Raw genomic sequence first — 15,359 nt, 5'->3', positions numbered from 1 at the left:
TCATAAACTCAAGAGATTCTGCAGATGCTGGAAACCCGTCGCAACACAGACAAAATGTTGGAGGAATTCATGAATAAATAGTCAATATTTCAGGCTTGATGAATGGTCTCAGCCTGAAATATCGACTGCTTATTCATTTCCATCTGATGGGAAAGGTCAGTGGACCATGGGAGAAAGGGAGGTGAGGCACTGGAAGGCAGGATGGACAGGTGATGAGAAGGGGTATGAGGGGAGCCAAAATGGAGATTGGATAAGAGAGAAAGTGGAGGGAGGAAAAATTACTGTGTCAGTGAAATCAATGACTAGTTTGGAGACTACTGAAACAGAATATGAGGTATTTTTTCTTCTTGTTGGTGGTTTGATGTTTATTTTTAGAAGCTTTCTATATGACCCATGGCTCCGGGGTTGTGCCCTCAATGGGTTCTTTTTTCTCTCTCTCACTTTTCTTGCTTAGTAGGGGGTTTTTTTTATTCACAAAAATTTTCAATCTTTAAGATAATTTTTTTTGTGTTGTTACTTCGATGTACCTGTGTATTTTTGAATAATAATAATAATAAAAAGATTTGAAAAGAAAGAATATGAGGTATTGATCCTCCAAATTGATTATGACCTCATGGTGGCAGTAGAGGGAGTCATGGACTGATATGTTGGGATGGGAATGGGAAGTCTATTTGAAATAGGTAGCCACTGGGAATTCCCACCTTTCGTGGCAGACAGAGCAAACACGCTTGACCAAGTAGTCCCCCAATCTATGTTGAGTCTCACTGATCTACAGGTGGCTGCAACAGGAGTTTGAGATACAACAGATGACCCAAACAGACTCACAACTGAAACGTCACCTCTCTTGGAAGGGCTGTTTCAGGCTGTGAATGGTGTTGAGGAAGGAGGTGTAGGGCAGGTTCAGCACTTGTCCTGCTTTCAGATGTTCCAGGAGGGAAATCAGTGTGGAGGGACAAGTGGACAAAGGAGTCATGTGGAGAGCAATCCCTGCACTAAACAGACAGTGGGGATACAGAAAGCTGTGTTTAGTGGTAGGATCCCTGTGCAAATGTAGAATGATATGCTGGATACTGAGGCTCATGTGTGGATCCCACCCATCCATCCAGAATCCTCTGACTTCTTACCATCAGGCAGGAGACCCAATACATAAAATCGAGAATGGTCAGGATGGGAAACAGCTTCTTTCCGCAGCCCATTAGGCTTCTGAACTCCCTGCTGCATCACCTTCTAAGTGCCACTGGTTAATCTGTTCCATACCTTACAATATTTAATCTATGCACTTTGGTTTGTTATTTATGGGTGTTTCATCTGTAGAATCTACTCTTACCTTCAGAAGCTATACGTTATGTATGTTATTTGTACAATTGTGCTTTACACCCTGGTTCAGAGAAACTTTGTCTGATTTCTATATACATTATATGGTTATATCCATTATATACAATAAACTTCATTTGACTTGAAGGCAAGGACAAAGGGAACATTACCTCTGTTACAGCGAGGGGAAGATGGGATGAGGGCAGATGTGCAGGAGATGCTAGAAATGCAGGTGAGAGAGCATCATTGAGGGAGGAAGGAAAACCCCGTTCTTTGAATGAGAATATCTCCAGTGACCGCTGCGAAAGGGCAGTTGACAACCAGGGAAAGAGCTGGTGACGGCCTGGAGAGACTGCTGACAGGACGGAACAGACCCCACCAGGGCTGACATGGGCTAGCTACTCGTGCCAGCAGGATTGATCGCTAGACAGCGTATTAGATCCACCCATTTATGGCCATGAAAACTTCAAGACGAAGAACACCCCTTGAGTCTGCGAGAGCGGGGGCGCAAGATGACTCACTGACAGACTAGACGGTAACAGATCTAGGAATGGAAACAACAACGAAACAGACAACTAGCATGGCATTTGACAGAGCAGCAGCGGTGGCAGGACACAAACTACAATGCTACATCTGTGGCTGGACAAAGATAACATCAGAGAAGGGGCTTAAGATCCACCAGGGCAGATAAAAGTGCCTGAGGGAGTTCAGCGAGGTGCTTCGCATTGACCATTACCTTCTAAGAGGTAAAAAACACAAAATGCTGGCAGAACTCAGCAGGCCAGACAGCATCTATGGGAGGAGGTAATAACGATATTTCGGGCCCTGGTTTCGGCCCGAAACGTTGTTATTACCTCCTCCCATAGATGCTGTCTGGCCTGCTGAGTTCTGCCAGCATTTTGTGGTTTTTATTTATTTCCAGCATCTGCAGATTCACTCATGTTGCCTTCTAAGAGGTAGTTCAAATCAGTCAAGTGAAGCCCAGTGGCAGGACAAACACCACAGTCCACAGGGTATCAGCATCCCAGGCGAAGCTCAACCAAGCACAGATCCACCATCAGACACGAGTCCAGAGCCCAACCAGTCATGACTAGCAGCAGAGAGGAAGATGAAAGGACGGAAGCCCCAAATCTTGTGGCCCAAATCCTGCCAGAAGAATGAGTGGGAGATAATCAACACAGTCCATCTTCTAGAAGGACTGAACAGAAGTGTGGAAAGAAAACTGGAGAAGTGGGGAGACACCATAAACAGCTATGGGGTAGAGAGATTTGGAGTGTAAAAACAGAGGACACAGAAGGAACCTTCAGTCCAGCCTAAGTCTAGGAAACAGCAGGAAATCGAAAGACTGGTGAAGGAAAGGAGACAACTGAGGAAACAGTGAAGGAAGTCCACAGAAGGGGAAAGGAAAGGACTCGAGTTATTACAAGCAGAAATAAAGCAGTGCTTGACAAAGCTGCGAAGAGCAGAATGCTTGAGAAAACAACATAAGAGGAAAGAACAGGCGAGAGCAAGCTTCTACAGAGACGCTTACAAGTTTGTCAAAGGCCTCTTTGGCAAGGAGAAGAGCGGGATCCTTAGAGTACCTGTGAGGAAACTGGAGGAACAGCTGAGGAAGACCCACTCTGACAACCAGAGGCATGAGCCAGTCACCATTCCAAATGACATGCCACCAATCCACCCACCTGAGCACCAGATGGACGCAAGGCCCCCTACATGGAGGGAAGCGGAAAGTAAAGTTAAACGAGCAAGATCAGCATCAGCTCCAGGGCCCAATGGCATCCCATACAGGTTCTATAAGAACACCCCCGGTGTGGGTGGTCGGAGGGAAACACTTGAAGAATGGGCTGCGTCTTCCTCCAATCAGGGCGTACATGGATGACATGACCACAATAAGAACAACAAAAGCATGCACCAAATGCTTGCTGGATAAACTCCGGGGAAATATCAAATGGGCACGAATGGAGATCAAACCCAGTGAGTCTCGCAGTATCTCAATTGTCAAAGGCCAGCTCACCGACATAAAGTTTTGTATCACCGCTGAGCCAATACCAACTGTAAAAGCCCATCAAAAGCCTCAGTCGCTGGTACAACGCAGACCTCAGAGACACTGAGCAGATGAAACAACTAAGGCAGGATACAATCAGTGGCCTCAAGCTAATCAACAACACTGCTCTCCCGGGGAGGTTGCAGCTTTGGTGCTTTCATTTTGGACAGCTGCCCTACTTGTGTGGCCAATTACCATCCATGAGGTCACTATGTCTCATGCAATTCGGCTGGAGAGGCTGGTGAACTCACATGTGAGGAAGTGACTTGGGCTACTGAGATGCCTTTGCAGCATAGGACTTTACAGGAACGGAGCCCTTTCTCTCCCAATTTCTAGCCTGGTGGAGGAACACAAATCTGCCAAAGCAAGGCTGGAAATGACACTCAAAAAATCTCGGGACCCAATCGTAAGAGGAATTGCTCCTGCTCTAGCAACAGGGAAGAAATGGACCCCAGCCACAGCAGTACTGGACGCAGAAGCCGCCATCCGACACCAGGACATAGTGGGCTATGCCCAACAGGGCAGAGGAGGCTTTGACTTGGAGTAATGAAACCAACCTGGCAAAAGGCTACTACAACTGAATGCCAGCACCTAGTGGTGGAGGAACAAGAAGCAGCCAGATTTGCCAAAGCAATATCCCAAGCCAAGCAATGCTGCTGGATGAGGTGGGAGGGTGTTGAGAGGAGGAAAATCACAAGGAGTAAGTTGTGGAGCATGGAGTCAAACAGATTGAGCTTCATCATCAGAGCAACATATGATGTCCTGCCCTCTCCTACAAGCCTAAATCTCTGGCTGGGAGAGGATCCAGCCTGTCCTCTGTGCGCAGTTCTGGCATGTTTAGTTGCAAGACCAGTCTAATACAAGGCAGATATACCTGGCGACACAACCAAGTGCTGAGGTGTTTGGCAGCTGAACTTGAGTGTAAGAGAGTAACCACCAATGCCAGGCCTCTCAATGCCCAGTCAACGGTCCCACAATTACCATCCTTCATCCGGGAAGGAGAGAAACCGGGGGCTAACCTCTTGCCTTACAACTTGGGACTGGGAAATGCTTGTTGATTTAGGCCAGAAACTTACCTTCCCACCTGAAATTGCAATGACCAACCTGCAGCCTGACCTGGTCCTTTGGTTCAACTCCTCTTTATCATTGAGCTGACGGTCCCCTGGGAGGATGCTGTGGATGAGGCTTACGAACGGAAAAGGCTGCGATATGCCAACCTTGCAGTTGAAGCAGAGGAACGAGGCTAGAACGTAAAAGTGCGACCAGTTGAGGTGGGGTGCAGGGGCTTTGTAGCCAGTTCCACCGTAAGGCTGCTGAGGGAAGTAGGAGTCAGAGGGCAGGCCCATAGGAAAGCAATCAAAGCACTTGCTAATGCCGCCGAAATGAGCATTCACTGGCTGTGGCTGAAACGAAGGGATGCTGTCTGGGCTGCCAAGTGACCATCTAGAGACTAACCATGTGACACACACCCAAGGCCTGATCAGCCTCTGGTGGGCCTGCTTCAGCTGAGGGTGTCTTTTGATAAAAGGCTGAAACACCCAGTGATGTTGAGGTACACAACTGAAGATGTGTCATAATGGTAGTAACATCATCTAGTGGTCATCTTTAAGAACGACTTCCACTCAAGTCAAGTGCAGTGCAGGAACTTTAGGGATTGTAATATCCAGTCCTATTAATCAAACAGATGTTCTAAAATGTAAAGCCTCATCCTGAGAACAGGCGCAGCAGAGATGGAGGAACTGAGAAAGGGAATAGCATTTTTACAAGTGACAAGGTAGAAAGATACCTGTTAGTCAGGTTTAGAAAAGATGTCAGAGATGGAAGCAGTGGATTGAAAAAGGGAGAGGAGTCAGACATATACCAAGTAAATCTGAGGACAGGGTGGAAGTTGAAGTCAAAGTTTATGAAATTGACGAGCTCAATAAGGGTGCATGAAGCAGCACAAAGTAATCATCGATGTAGCATAGAAAGAGTTGGGAAACGTTACGTTGTTATTCCTGAATTGACATTGAATTTTCTTATTGATTCAAGCCCCAGCACCATTCCAATCCACTAAAGCAAAACTAATACCATCAAACATGCAGTATCTGAGTCATTAATAAGGACACTATTTTTTGCCCATACTTCTTGACAGATAGCTTCTTTTCTAAAAGAAATCATAGTGTGAAAATCTAGTCTAATTAAAGCACTGAGCAAGCTTACTTAGATTGGAATTTTACCTCAGTATATCTTTGTTGGTTAATATTAAAAAATAATCATTCTAAATCAGTTCTGTTCTGAGTCTGCAAAATGACAGCAGCACTTACTGATCTGAGTTTTACGATGGCTTGGTCCAACACAACAATGTCCCTCTCTTGCTTTTCAATTTCAATCTATTACAAAGAAATTCAATTATTACACTTCAACAATACAGTACCATCAAAAAATTGAAAGTAAATGCTCACATCTGTTTCAATTAAGTGACACCTGCATCTAAATGCAGGTTAGATATGCCATCCAACAGACAGTATAAAAACTATTACTCATCTTATGATGCATACAGGATGCATTATGATGTAAATACAATCATGTCACCATTCATTACCTTTTAAGGCATACAAATCCACATAAAAATGCATTACTTTGCATCTTGGTAACAAACCGACAAGTCAATCTTATTTTACTTTAGTGTACTTGTAATTCTGCCCTCAATGCACATTCAATTTTATTCCTACCATCTGATTTTGTAGACAGGATAAGAGTCATATTTAGAGAAGTCACTAGACACTAGAATACTACAGCACAGTACAGGCTCTTTGGCCCTTGATGTTGTGCCAACCCATATATTCCTTTAAAAGTACTAAACCCACACTACCTTGTAACCCTCTATTCTTCTTTCATCCATGTGCCTGGCCAAGAGGCTCTTAAATATTCCTAATGTTTTAGCCTCCACCACCATTCCTGGCAAGTCATTCCAGGCACCCACAACCCTCTGTGTAAAAAACTTACCCTGATGCCTCCCCTAAACTTCCCTCCCTTAACTTTGTACATATGCCCTCTGGTGTTTGCTATTGGTGCCCTGGGAAACAGGTAATGGCTATCCACCCAATCTATGCCTCTCATAATCTTGTAGACCTCTTTGAAGTCCCCTCTCATCCTTCTACACTCCAAAGAGAGAAGTCCCAGCTCTGCTAACCTTGCCTCATAAGACCTGTTTTCCAATCCAAGAAACATCCTGGTAAATCTCCTCTGCACCCTCTCCATAGCTTCCACATCCTTCCTATAATGAGGTGACCAGAACTGAACACAATACTCTAAGTGTGGTCTCAACAGAGATTTGTAGAGTTGCAACATGACCTCTCTACTCTTGAACTCAATCCCCCTATTAATGAAGCCTAGCATCCCACAGGCCTTCTTAACTATCTTATCAACCTGTGCAGCAACCTTGAGGGATGTATGGATTTGAACCCCAATGTCTCTTTGTTCATCCACACTCTTAAGTAACTGACCTGTACAGGATTAAGTAATTAATCCTGTACTGGTTTGTCCTTCCAAAATGCATTACCTCACACTTATCCAGATTGAACTCCATCTGCCACTTTTCTGCCCAACTCTGCATCCTGTCTATATCCTCTTGTAACCTTTGACAACCTACAGCTCCATCCACAACTCCTCCAATCTTCATGTCATCTGCAAACTTACTCACCCATCCTTCCGCTTCTTCATTCAGGTCATTTATAAAAATCACAAAGAGCAGAGGTCCCAGGACAGATCCTTGCGGCACTCCACTAGTCACCGACCTCCAGGCAGAACACTTTGTTTCCACTACTACCTTCTGTTTTCTTCCTGTAAGCCAATTTTTTTATCCAAATAGCCAAGGTTCCACTGATCCCATGCCTCATGACTCTCTGGATAAGTCTCTCATGGGGGACCTTGTCAAATGCAGTGGGTATCTGTGGATATCCTTTCTCTCCCCTTCCCCACCAAGACAGAGGCATAATAGCAAGAAGAAACTGGGTAATTTTAATATTACTTTACCATAATGTATCCTAAAAATCTAGAACATGCTTTATAACAACGAAAAGTTCCTCAAATAGTATAGAATTCCACATCAAATCAAAGCTAATAGATCAAGGGAGACATTCAAGGTGCAAAGAAAAAGCCCATGTTTTTCTTTACAGTAATTTCACAAGTGGGATAAGACTTACGCCAGTCCCCTCCCAAACTCTAAGTAATATAAATGCCTGGATAAACCCCCTTCAACATTCTATCTGAAGATAGGAATTTACTATTTTGGCAGCAAATAACATAGTCCAGCAAGATTTAAATGAAACACGAAGCATTAACAAAATAATGTTTCTCCATCAAGCAGCCCGACCAACCCTGGAACTCCTCTCAAGTCAAATGCAGGACAAATATGCCAAAGCTCACACTGAACTAAATTTGCACATTATCTTTTTACTGTGTGATAAAGGGCAATGCAAAGGTACAAACAACAAAGTTTAAAGTTGAACTCAGTCATATTATGCCCACATACTACACCTCATCCCACCTACTACTCCTCTTAGTTACAAGCAGAGAGCTTCAAGAATTCACCATTAATATCCAGGAGACTACCTTTATGCAAAGCTTTGATCTTAACGTTCAACTTCATTTCCAGCCTGCCACTCAAGAAAGCACCAAAGGCCTCATGTCTTGTGCTTGTTCATGCACTTGTCATCACCTCCATTATGGTGTGAATGCTGACATCTGCATTAATTGGGTCTCAACAAATTGCACTTCTTAGCAAATAAAGGGTATTTTCACTCCTTTCCTTCATCTTGAAGCCTACAAGGACATGGTAACAAAATACACCACCACTCACTTGGTTTCTCAATTCCTGGGAGTGAAAACCTTGGAACTCTCAGAAAGCTGGAAATCAGGAAGAGTTGAAGTCAGTATTGCTGTCAGAATGCTTTGCCATGAATACCAGATCTCTCCTTCCTGCTGGAAGTTCAATCAGACTCTCTCTACTACAGATGTTACACAAAGTAATGTAGTAAAAAAAATATAGTAAATATCTATACACACTATTAGGGCACAACTGATGGAAGTGAAACATCACAGTCTTTAGCAACCTAGTTTCAGTATTGATCTCCAGTGCAGTCTGTGTGGAATTTCCATGTCCTTCCTGTGAACAGTGGATTCAATCTGGATTTCACAAACACGAGGAAATCTGCAAATGCTGGAAATCCAAAGCAATACAACAAAATACTGGAGGAACTCTGTTAAATGTTGATGTCAAAATCTTAGCTAAAGTTCTGGCCTGTAGATTGGAGAACCTCCTACCCTCTATCATTTCTGAAGACCAAACCGGTTTTGTCAAAAACAGTCTCCCTTTTTTTTAAACATACACCGTCTTTTAAATCTCTTATACGCACCTTCAGTTGGGATTCCTGAATGTGTTATCTCCTTAGACACAGGGAAAGCATTTGACTGGGTGGAATGGAATTACCATTTTGTTGTTTTAGAAAAATTTGATTTTGGACCACGTTTCATCACATGGATTAAACTGTTATATACATGTCCCAGTGCCTCTGTTTTGACCAACTCTCAGCAATCCCAACCTTTCAATCTCAAACGTGGAACCCACCAAGGGTGCCCCTTAAGCCCGTTACTTTTCAATCTGGCCACAGAGCCACTGGAGATTGCAATCCGCAGTTGTGCGGATCTGACGGGGATTTGGAGGGAGGGAGTTGAGCACAAAGTCTCCCTTTCTGCTGACGATCTTTTACTTTTTATATCAAACCCGATCACCTCCTTAACCCCCCATGTTCTCACTCCTTAACAAATTTAGCCTGTTTTCAGGATATAAACTTAATTTACACAAGAGTGAACTTTTTCAAATAAATGGGGAAGCACAAGCATCAGAGTTCCATAACCTCCCTTTTAAGGAAGTGAATAAGCAATTTACTTACCTTGGCATCACAGTAACAAGGAATTATAAACATCTTTTTGGAGAAAATTTCTCTAATTTGTTAAATCATACAAAATAGAGCCTAGCACAGTGGTCACCCTTGTTCATGTCCCTGATGGGCCGAATTAATGTTGTCAAAATGAACATCCTTCCTCAGTTCTTATACCTTTTTCAATCCATACCAATTTTCATTCCTAAAGTCCTCTTTGACTTGCTAGACTCAGTCATATCATCCTACCTATGGAAGGGCAAGCATCCCCAACTGAATAAAGTCCATCTTCAAAAATCTAAATGTGTTGGGGGCATGGCTCTGCCCAATTTCCGCTTATATTACTGGGCAGCTAACATACGCTATCTCATCTTTTGGTCTCATTTCCACAACCAATCTGACTGCCCAATATAGATGGCAATGGAGCTGAACTCTATTAAGAATGTCTCTATTTCCAAACATCTTGGATCTGCACTCCCTTTTCTTACACCTAAACCAATTGCTAATCCTGTTATCAGGCACACCCTGAGAGTATGGGTTCAGTTCAGAAAGTATAGTGGTCTCTATGGCTTCTCTCTTTCAAGTTCTATTCTACATAATCACCTCTTCCAGCCTTCTATATATGATCCAACAATTCAAAACTGGAATAGAAAGGGCATCAGGCGCTTTAAAGATCTTTTTATAGACAACTGCTTTGCATCATTTGAACAATTGTCTGCAAAGTTTAACTTACCCAACACTCATTTCTTCAGATATTTGCAAATTAGACATTTTATAAGCCCTTTGTTATCAAACTTCCTTGAGGAACCTGACACAAACGTCGTTGATATGTTTCTCTGCATTAATCCATTGCGCAAAGGTCACTGAGGTGAGCCCCCCCTTGACAAAATTTAAACTGCCTGGGAGCGAGATTTAAATTTTTCACTGACAGACAATGTATGGGATTCAGTTCTCTAGTTAATTAACTCAACTTCTTTATGCGCCCGCCACTGCCTGTTACAGTTCAAATTCATACTCAGGGCCCATATGTCTAAAACTAAATTATCTCACATTTACCCAGATGTTAATCCCTGCTACGACAAACGCAAAAGGAGCGAAGCTTCCCTTATTCACATGTACTGAACATGCCCTAGCTTGGAAAAATACTGAAAATATGTTTTCCAAACTCTATCCCAAATACTTAATGACAATCTGGAACCTAACCCTTTGATTGCTCTTTTCGGCACCTCCGGAGAGGGGAAATGCACCTAAGTCTGACCAAACGTTGCATACTGTCTTTTGCCTCTCTTTTGGCCAAGCGCGCAGTCTTGCTCAGGTGGAGGGATGCTGCCCCGCCCACCCATGCTCAGTGGCTTAGGGACATCATGTCCAGTCTATACCTTGAGAAGATCCATTATTCAACTCTCAATTCAGACATAAAGTTCCAAAAGGTGTGCAAACCCTTTCTTGAATATTTTCAGGACTCCCAGCCAAACTAAAGGTTCATCCCTTTTTCCTTTCCTCTGTACATAACTCCGACTTTCATCATTCTCCAGTAAAATTCTATGAACTCAGGCATGTAAACATACAACAGTTTATGTGTTAGGAAAATACACCTTCTCTATACCAATGCAGCTCTGTGGGGATAAAGGTTCTGGTTAACCCTTTTTGCTGATGCAATGATGGCTTGGAGATGGGAATTGGGAGGGGTAGATCGGGGCAGGGAGGCAACCAAAGCATGATTGTACTATGGGTGCGTCTCTTTCATAGATGCGAATTGTACATTTGTTACATACTGCACAAACCTTCTTCATACTATGCTTTCTTGATTTTAAAAAAAACAATAAAATATTGCTGAGAAAAATTACTGGAGAAACTCAGCAGGCCAGTCAGCACCTATGGAAAAGAGTAAACAGTCAATGTTTCAAGCCAAGTCTTGAAGAAGGGTCTCAGCTCGAAACATCAACTGTTTACTCTTTTCCCTAAGTGTTGCCTAGCCTGTGTGTGTCATTCTGGATATTCCAGTTTCCTCCTACATCCCAAAGATGTGGGAGGAAACCAAAGAGCAAACCTGAGCCTCTGTACCTCCTCCATCAGCAAATGGATCCTTCACTTCCTCATCAGATCAGTCTGTGCTGATTGGAAATAACTGACAACCAATACTGGCGCACCTCAAGGATGTGTGCCTAGTCCACTGCTCTACTCTTTTTACACCTACAACTGTGAGGCTAGGCACAGCTCAAACACCATCTATAAATTTGCTGGTGACCACAACTAACAGAATTTCAGATGGTCAAGGAGGCATACAGGAGTGAGCTAGATCAGCTAGTTGAGTGGTGTCACAACGACGACATCACACTCATATCAGTTAGACCAAGGAATTGATTGTGGACTTCAGGAAGAAGTCGAGGGAACACACACCATCTTCATTGAGGAAATAGCAGTGAAAAAGATGAGTAGTTTCAAGTTCCTGGGTGTCAACATCTCTGAAGATCCATCTTGGGCCCAACATATTGATGCAAATTACAAAGAAGCCACAGCAGCAGCAATATTTCATTAGCAGTTTGAGGAGACTTGGTACATCACCAAATTCTCATACATTTCTATAGATGTACCATGGAGAGCATTCTAACTGGTTGCATCCCTATTTGATATGGAAGGGTCACTGTACAGGATCTGAAAAAAGCTGCAGAAAGTTGTAAACTCAGCCAGCTCCATCATGGGCACCAGCCTCCCCAGAGGGCATCTTCAAAAGGCAGTACCCTTCACTAAGCACCTGCATCACCCAGGACGTGCTCTCTTCTCATTACTACCACCATGATGGTGGTATAGGAGCCTGAAGGTACTCAATGTGTTAGGTACAGTTTCTTCCCCTCCACCAATGGATTTCTGAATAGACAAAGAAACAATCTACACTACTTCACTATTACTTTTTTTTGCTCTTTTTACACTAGTTATTTATTTTTTATGGTTTTCTTATTGTAATTTATAGATTTTTATTATTATGTATTGCAATGTACTGCTGCCACAAAACAACACATTTCATGACATATGTCAGTGATATTCAACCTGATTCTAATTCTGAAGCATTGGTAGGTAAATTGGCCTAGAATTGGGGTGAGGTGAGGTAGAACATGGGGAGACAGGGTTAAAGGGAAAACATCCGGGGAATAGCATTACTCTGTTGGCTAACACAGACACAATGGGCTGAAAGAGCCACCTTCAATGTCAGAAAGAAAAATGGAAATAGTTTTTAATCTGTTTTCAGCCTTGCCAGATCTATATTAAACAGTAGGAGATGAGCACATCAAACAATGAACTGTTGGCAGGAGGTTCAGGGGTAGAAAAAGTGAATGCTCTTAAAAGCAATGTTTGAATAAGAAAACCAAGTTTTCCTTTTACATTAATCATGAATTTCAATCAGCGCTTTAAGAATCAAATTAAATAGTAGTGCTGGTTTACTGCACTTTGCACTAAAAGGTTTTCCTCTTGGATTGTTTGGAGGAGAAAGGGACTCAAAGCCATTAAAAGGGATTAGACAGTTAAGCCGCTGCACAAAGATGACGTAACTGAGAATCTATGAGGCTTAAAGGCAATTTGTGCTTTAAAGTCATGAACAGTATTACAAGCCAGACGGAACACATTGATACTGTGCAATTGCAAAGTTTACAATCCCATCCCTGTCTGACTTCATGGAATCTTGTACAAATGACACAAAGTATTGTGCACTTCTAACTGCCATATTAATCCATTCGGTCTCACCCTATCAGATATTTCCCATGTTCCACCTATCCTTACGCCACCAGCTCTACAAATGAAAACTAACTTTATTTTTCTCTTCCCCAGTTCATACAAAGTATCTTAAAATCTGAAATATTAACCATTTCTTCTTTGTGCAGAAAATGCGTGACATTACTGAAATCACAGGGTTTAAAACAATAGTGGGCATGAACGTGGAGTAACAAACAATCTGCTGGAGAAAATCAGTATAGCAAGCAGCATCTGTGGCAGAAAAGGAATTGTTGGTGTTCCTGTATCTTTGGGAAATGGGAGACAATCACAATGCCTGCAGGAAACTCATGGTAACAAGGAAAATATGCAACTCCACACAGAAAGCACCCGAGGTCAGAATTCAACCTGGGTAACAGAGCTGTCAGGCAACAGTTCAATTACCTAAACCATTTTATCTTAAAGCCAAAATGACAGCAAATTTTCAGTGCAACTTTAGCAGAGTGGCAGAAAACTAAGACCATTACAAAATCTTAATGTGGCCTGTCCTAAGTAGTGATCCAGATTTTAAGTTAATAGCTTAATGCTACATTAATACTTAGTTAAGAATATACACAGTATGGTGAAGTCCAATGTGGTAACAAAGCAAAGAATAGTGTTAAGGAAGGTTGAGTTACATGAAATGAAACAAAACTTTAAACATCCAGGTAAAGGTACAGAAACCCAATCTGACATACTCAAGACAGAATTTAATTGTAATAAAGCCAGCTTTTACCACTGGTCTTGTCTGGGGTGGGAGAAGAGCTCTAGTTTCTAATAAAATTCCCAATGATGACCACAGAGTTAGAAGAAACCCAATTCAACATTCAGGAACGATGGCACATCTTCCATTTGGACATGTTGTAGCCTTCTGGACTTAATACTGACATGACTAACTTTGAGCAACTTGCTCCATCTGTATGTTAGTCTGTGATTTTGGCTCAGTTTTTCTTCTTTTCATTTCATAGCTTCAACTGCAGTTGTATTAGCAATGCATAACACAAAGTATTGTGCACTTCTAACTGCCATATTAATCCATTTGGTCTCACCCTATCAGATATTTCCCATGTTCCACCTATCCTTACGCCACCAGCTCTACAAATGAAAACTAACTTTATTTTTCCCTTCCCAGTTCATACAAAGTATCTTAAGATCTGAAATATTAACCATTTCTCTTTCCGCCTCTTCTGCACAATCTGCTAACTGCTTCCGACATTTTGCTTCTATTTCAGATTGCCAGAATCTAGTTTTTTCCCTACTCATTTACTTTTCTCTTGTCAAATCATTTGAGAATTTTTCCTCAAATTACTGAAACTATTCCAGAGGAAACTTTCACTGTTGACTTTTCTTTGAACACGGCCCTTTGTACTGCTGTTTCATATGTTAATTTCCTTTTCAAGATACTGGATGCTTGAGGTCTTGATGACACTGAGCTGACAATATGTGAACCAAGTAGGGTAGGAGATAGCTGACAGGGCAAGTGGGTGAGTAGTTTGTGAGATAGTTCAATCCTCCTGTCACTTGCAGAGGGTGTCTGCGTGCTTCCTGCTGCACAACTTCAAGGTTCTCAAAACGATCACAAACACTTCTACCCTACTGTGATCGGTATGGACCAGAAACTTGCAGGAATCAGTGGAGATGTTTCATTCTTTCAAGGCTTCCAGTACAACCTCAAATTGTTGTCTTCCCAAAGTAGCTGATTGAAGTGTAATTAAGGTCTCAGTAGTGCCTGGGGAAGAGGACACTCATATTGGCTCCCTTATTCTCCCAGTGAATTTTGTAAAGACAGCAATGGTAGCATTTTTGAATACCCTGAGGTGTCATCTATAAATAGTCCAGTTTTTCTGAAGCAAAAATGAGACCAGGGACAACAATTCAGTACATTATGATACATAATATATCTCAGATATGAGATACATCTCTTTAAATGCTATTTTCCCTCAAAAACTGTGCTAGAACATTGAAGGCAATGGTGGATTTCATCACTGTCCTCACTCAGAGACATGGGTCCTAAGAGATGGTAAACACAGAACATAACTCCAGTCATGCCTTTTGCCCTACGATGTCATACCAACCTCTTAATCTACTCCAAGATCAGTCTAACCCTTCCCTCCTATATAGCTCTCCATTTATCATCCATATGCTCGTCTTAAGAGTCTCTTAAATGTCCCTAATGTATCTGCCTCTACCACCACTGCTGGCAGCACACTGCACACACCCATGATTCTATGCAAAAACTTACCATTGACATTCCCCCTACACATTCTTTCAATCACCTTAAAATTATACCTCCTTTTCTTAGCCATCTCCACCCTGGGAAAAGTAATTTA

General features: G+C 42.3%; 1 protein-coding gene across 6 annotated transcripts in view; it reads right to left on the bottom strand.

The window, feature by feature from the left end:
• Window positions 1-15,359, bottom strand: part of tsga10 (testis specific, 10) — a 165,958-nt gene that overhangs the window by 93,150 nt on the left and 57,449 nt on the right. For 4 of the 6 annotated variants that reach the window (XM_073044038.1, XM_073044039.1, XM_073044040.1 and 1 more), the window contains one exon: window positions 5,665-5,730. The exons of the other annotated variants lie outside the window; for them this stretch is intronic. In XM_073044038.1, the coding sequence (XP_072900139.1) occupies window positions 5,665-5,730 (66 nt within the window). The remainder of the gene's footprint in view (window positions 1-5,664; window positions 5,731-15,359) is intronic. 6 annotated transcript variants of the gene reach the window in all.

Source organism: Hemitrygon akajei, chromosome 4 (genome assembly GCF_048418815.1).
Source record: "Hemitrygon akajei chromosome 4, sHemAka1.3, whole genome shotgun sequence".
In the NCBI taxonomy this organism is placed as follows: domain Eukaryota; kingdom Metazoa; phylum Chordata; class Chondrichthyes; order Myliobatiformes; family Dasyatidae; genus Hemitrygon; species Hemitrygon akajei.
Note: the sequence above shows the minus strand (reverse complement) of the source record. Positions and strands in the feature narration are given on the sequence as shown.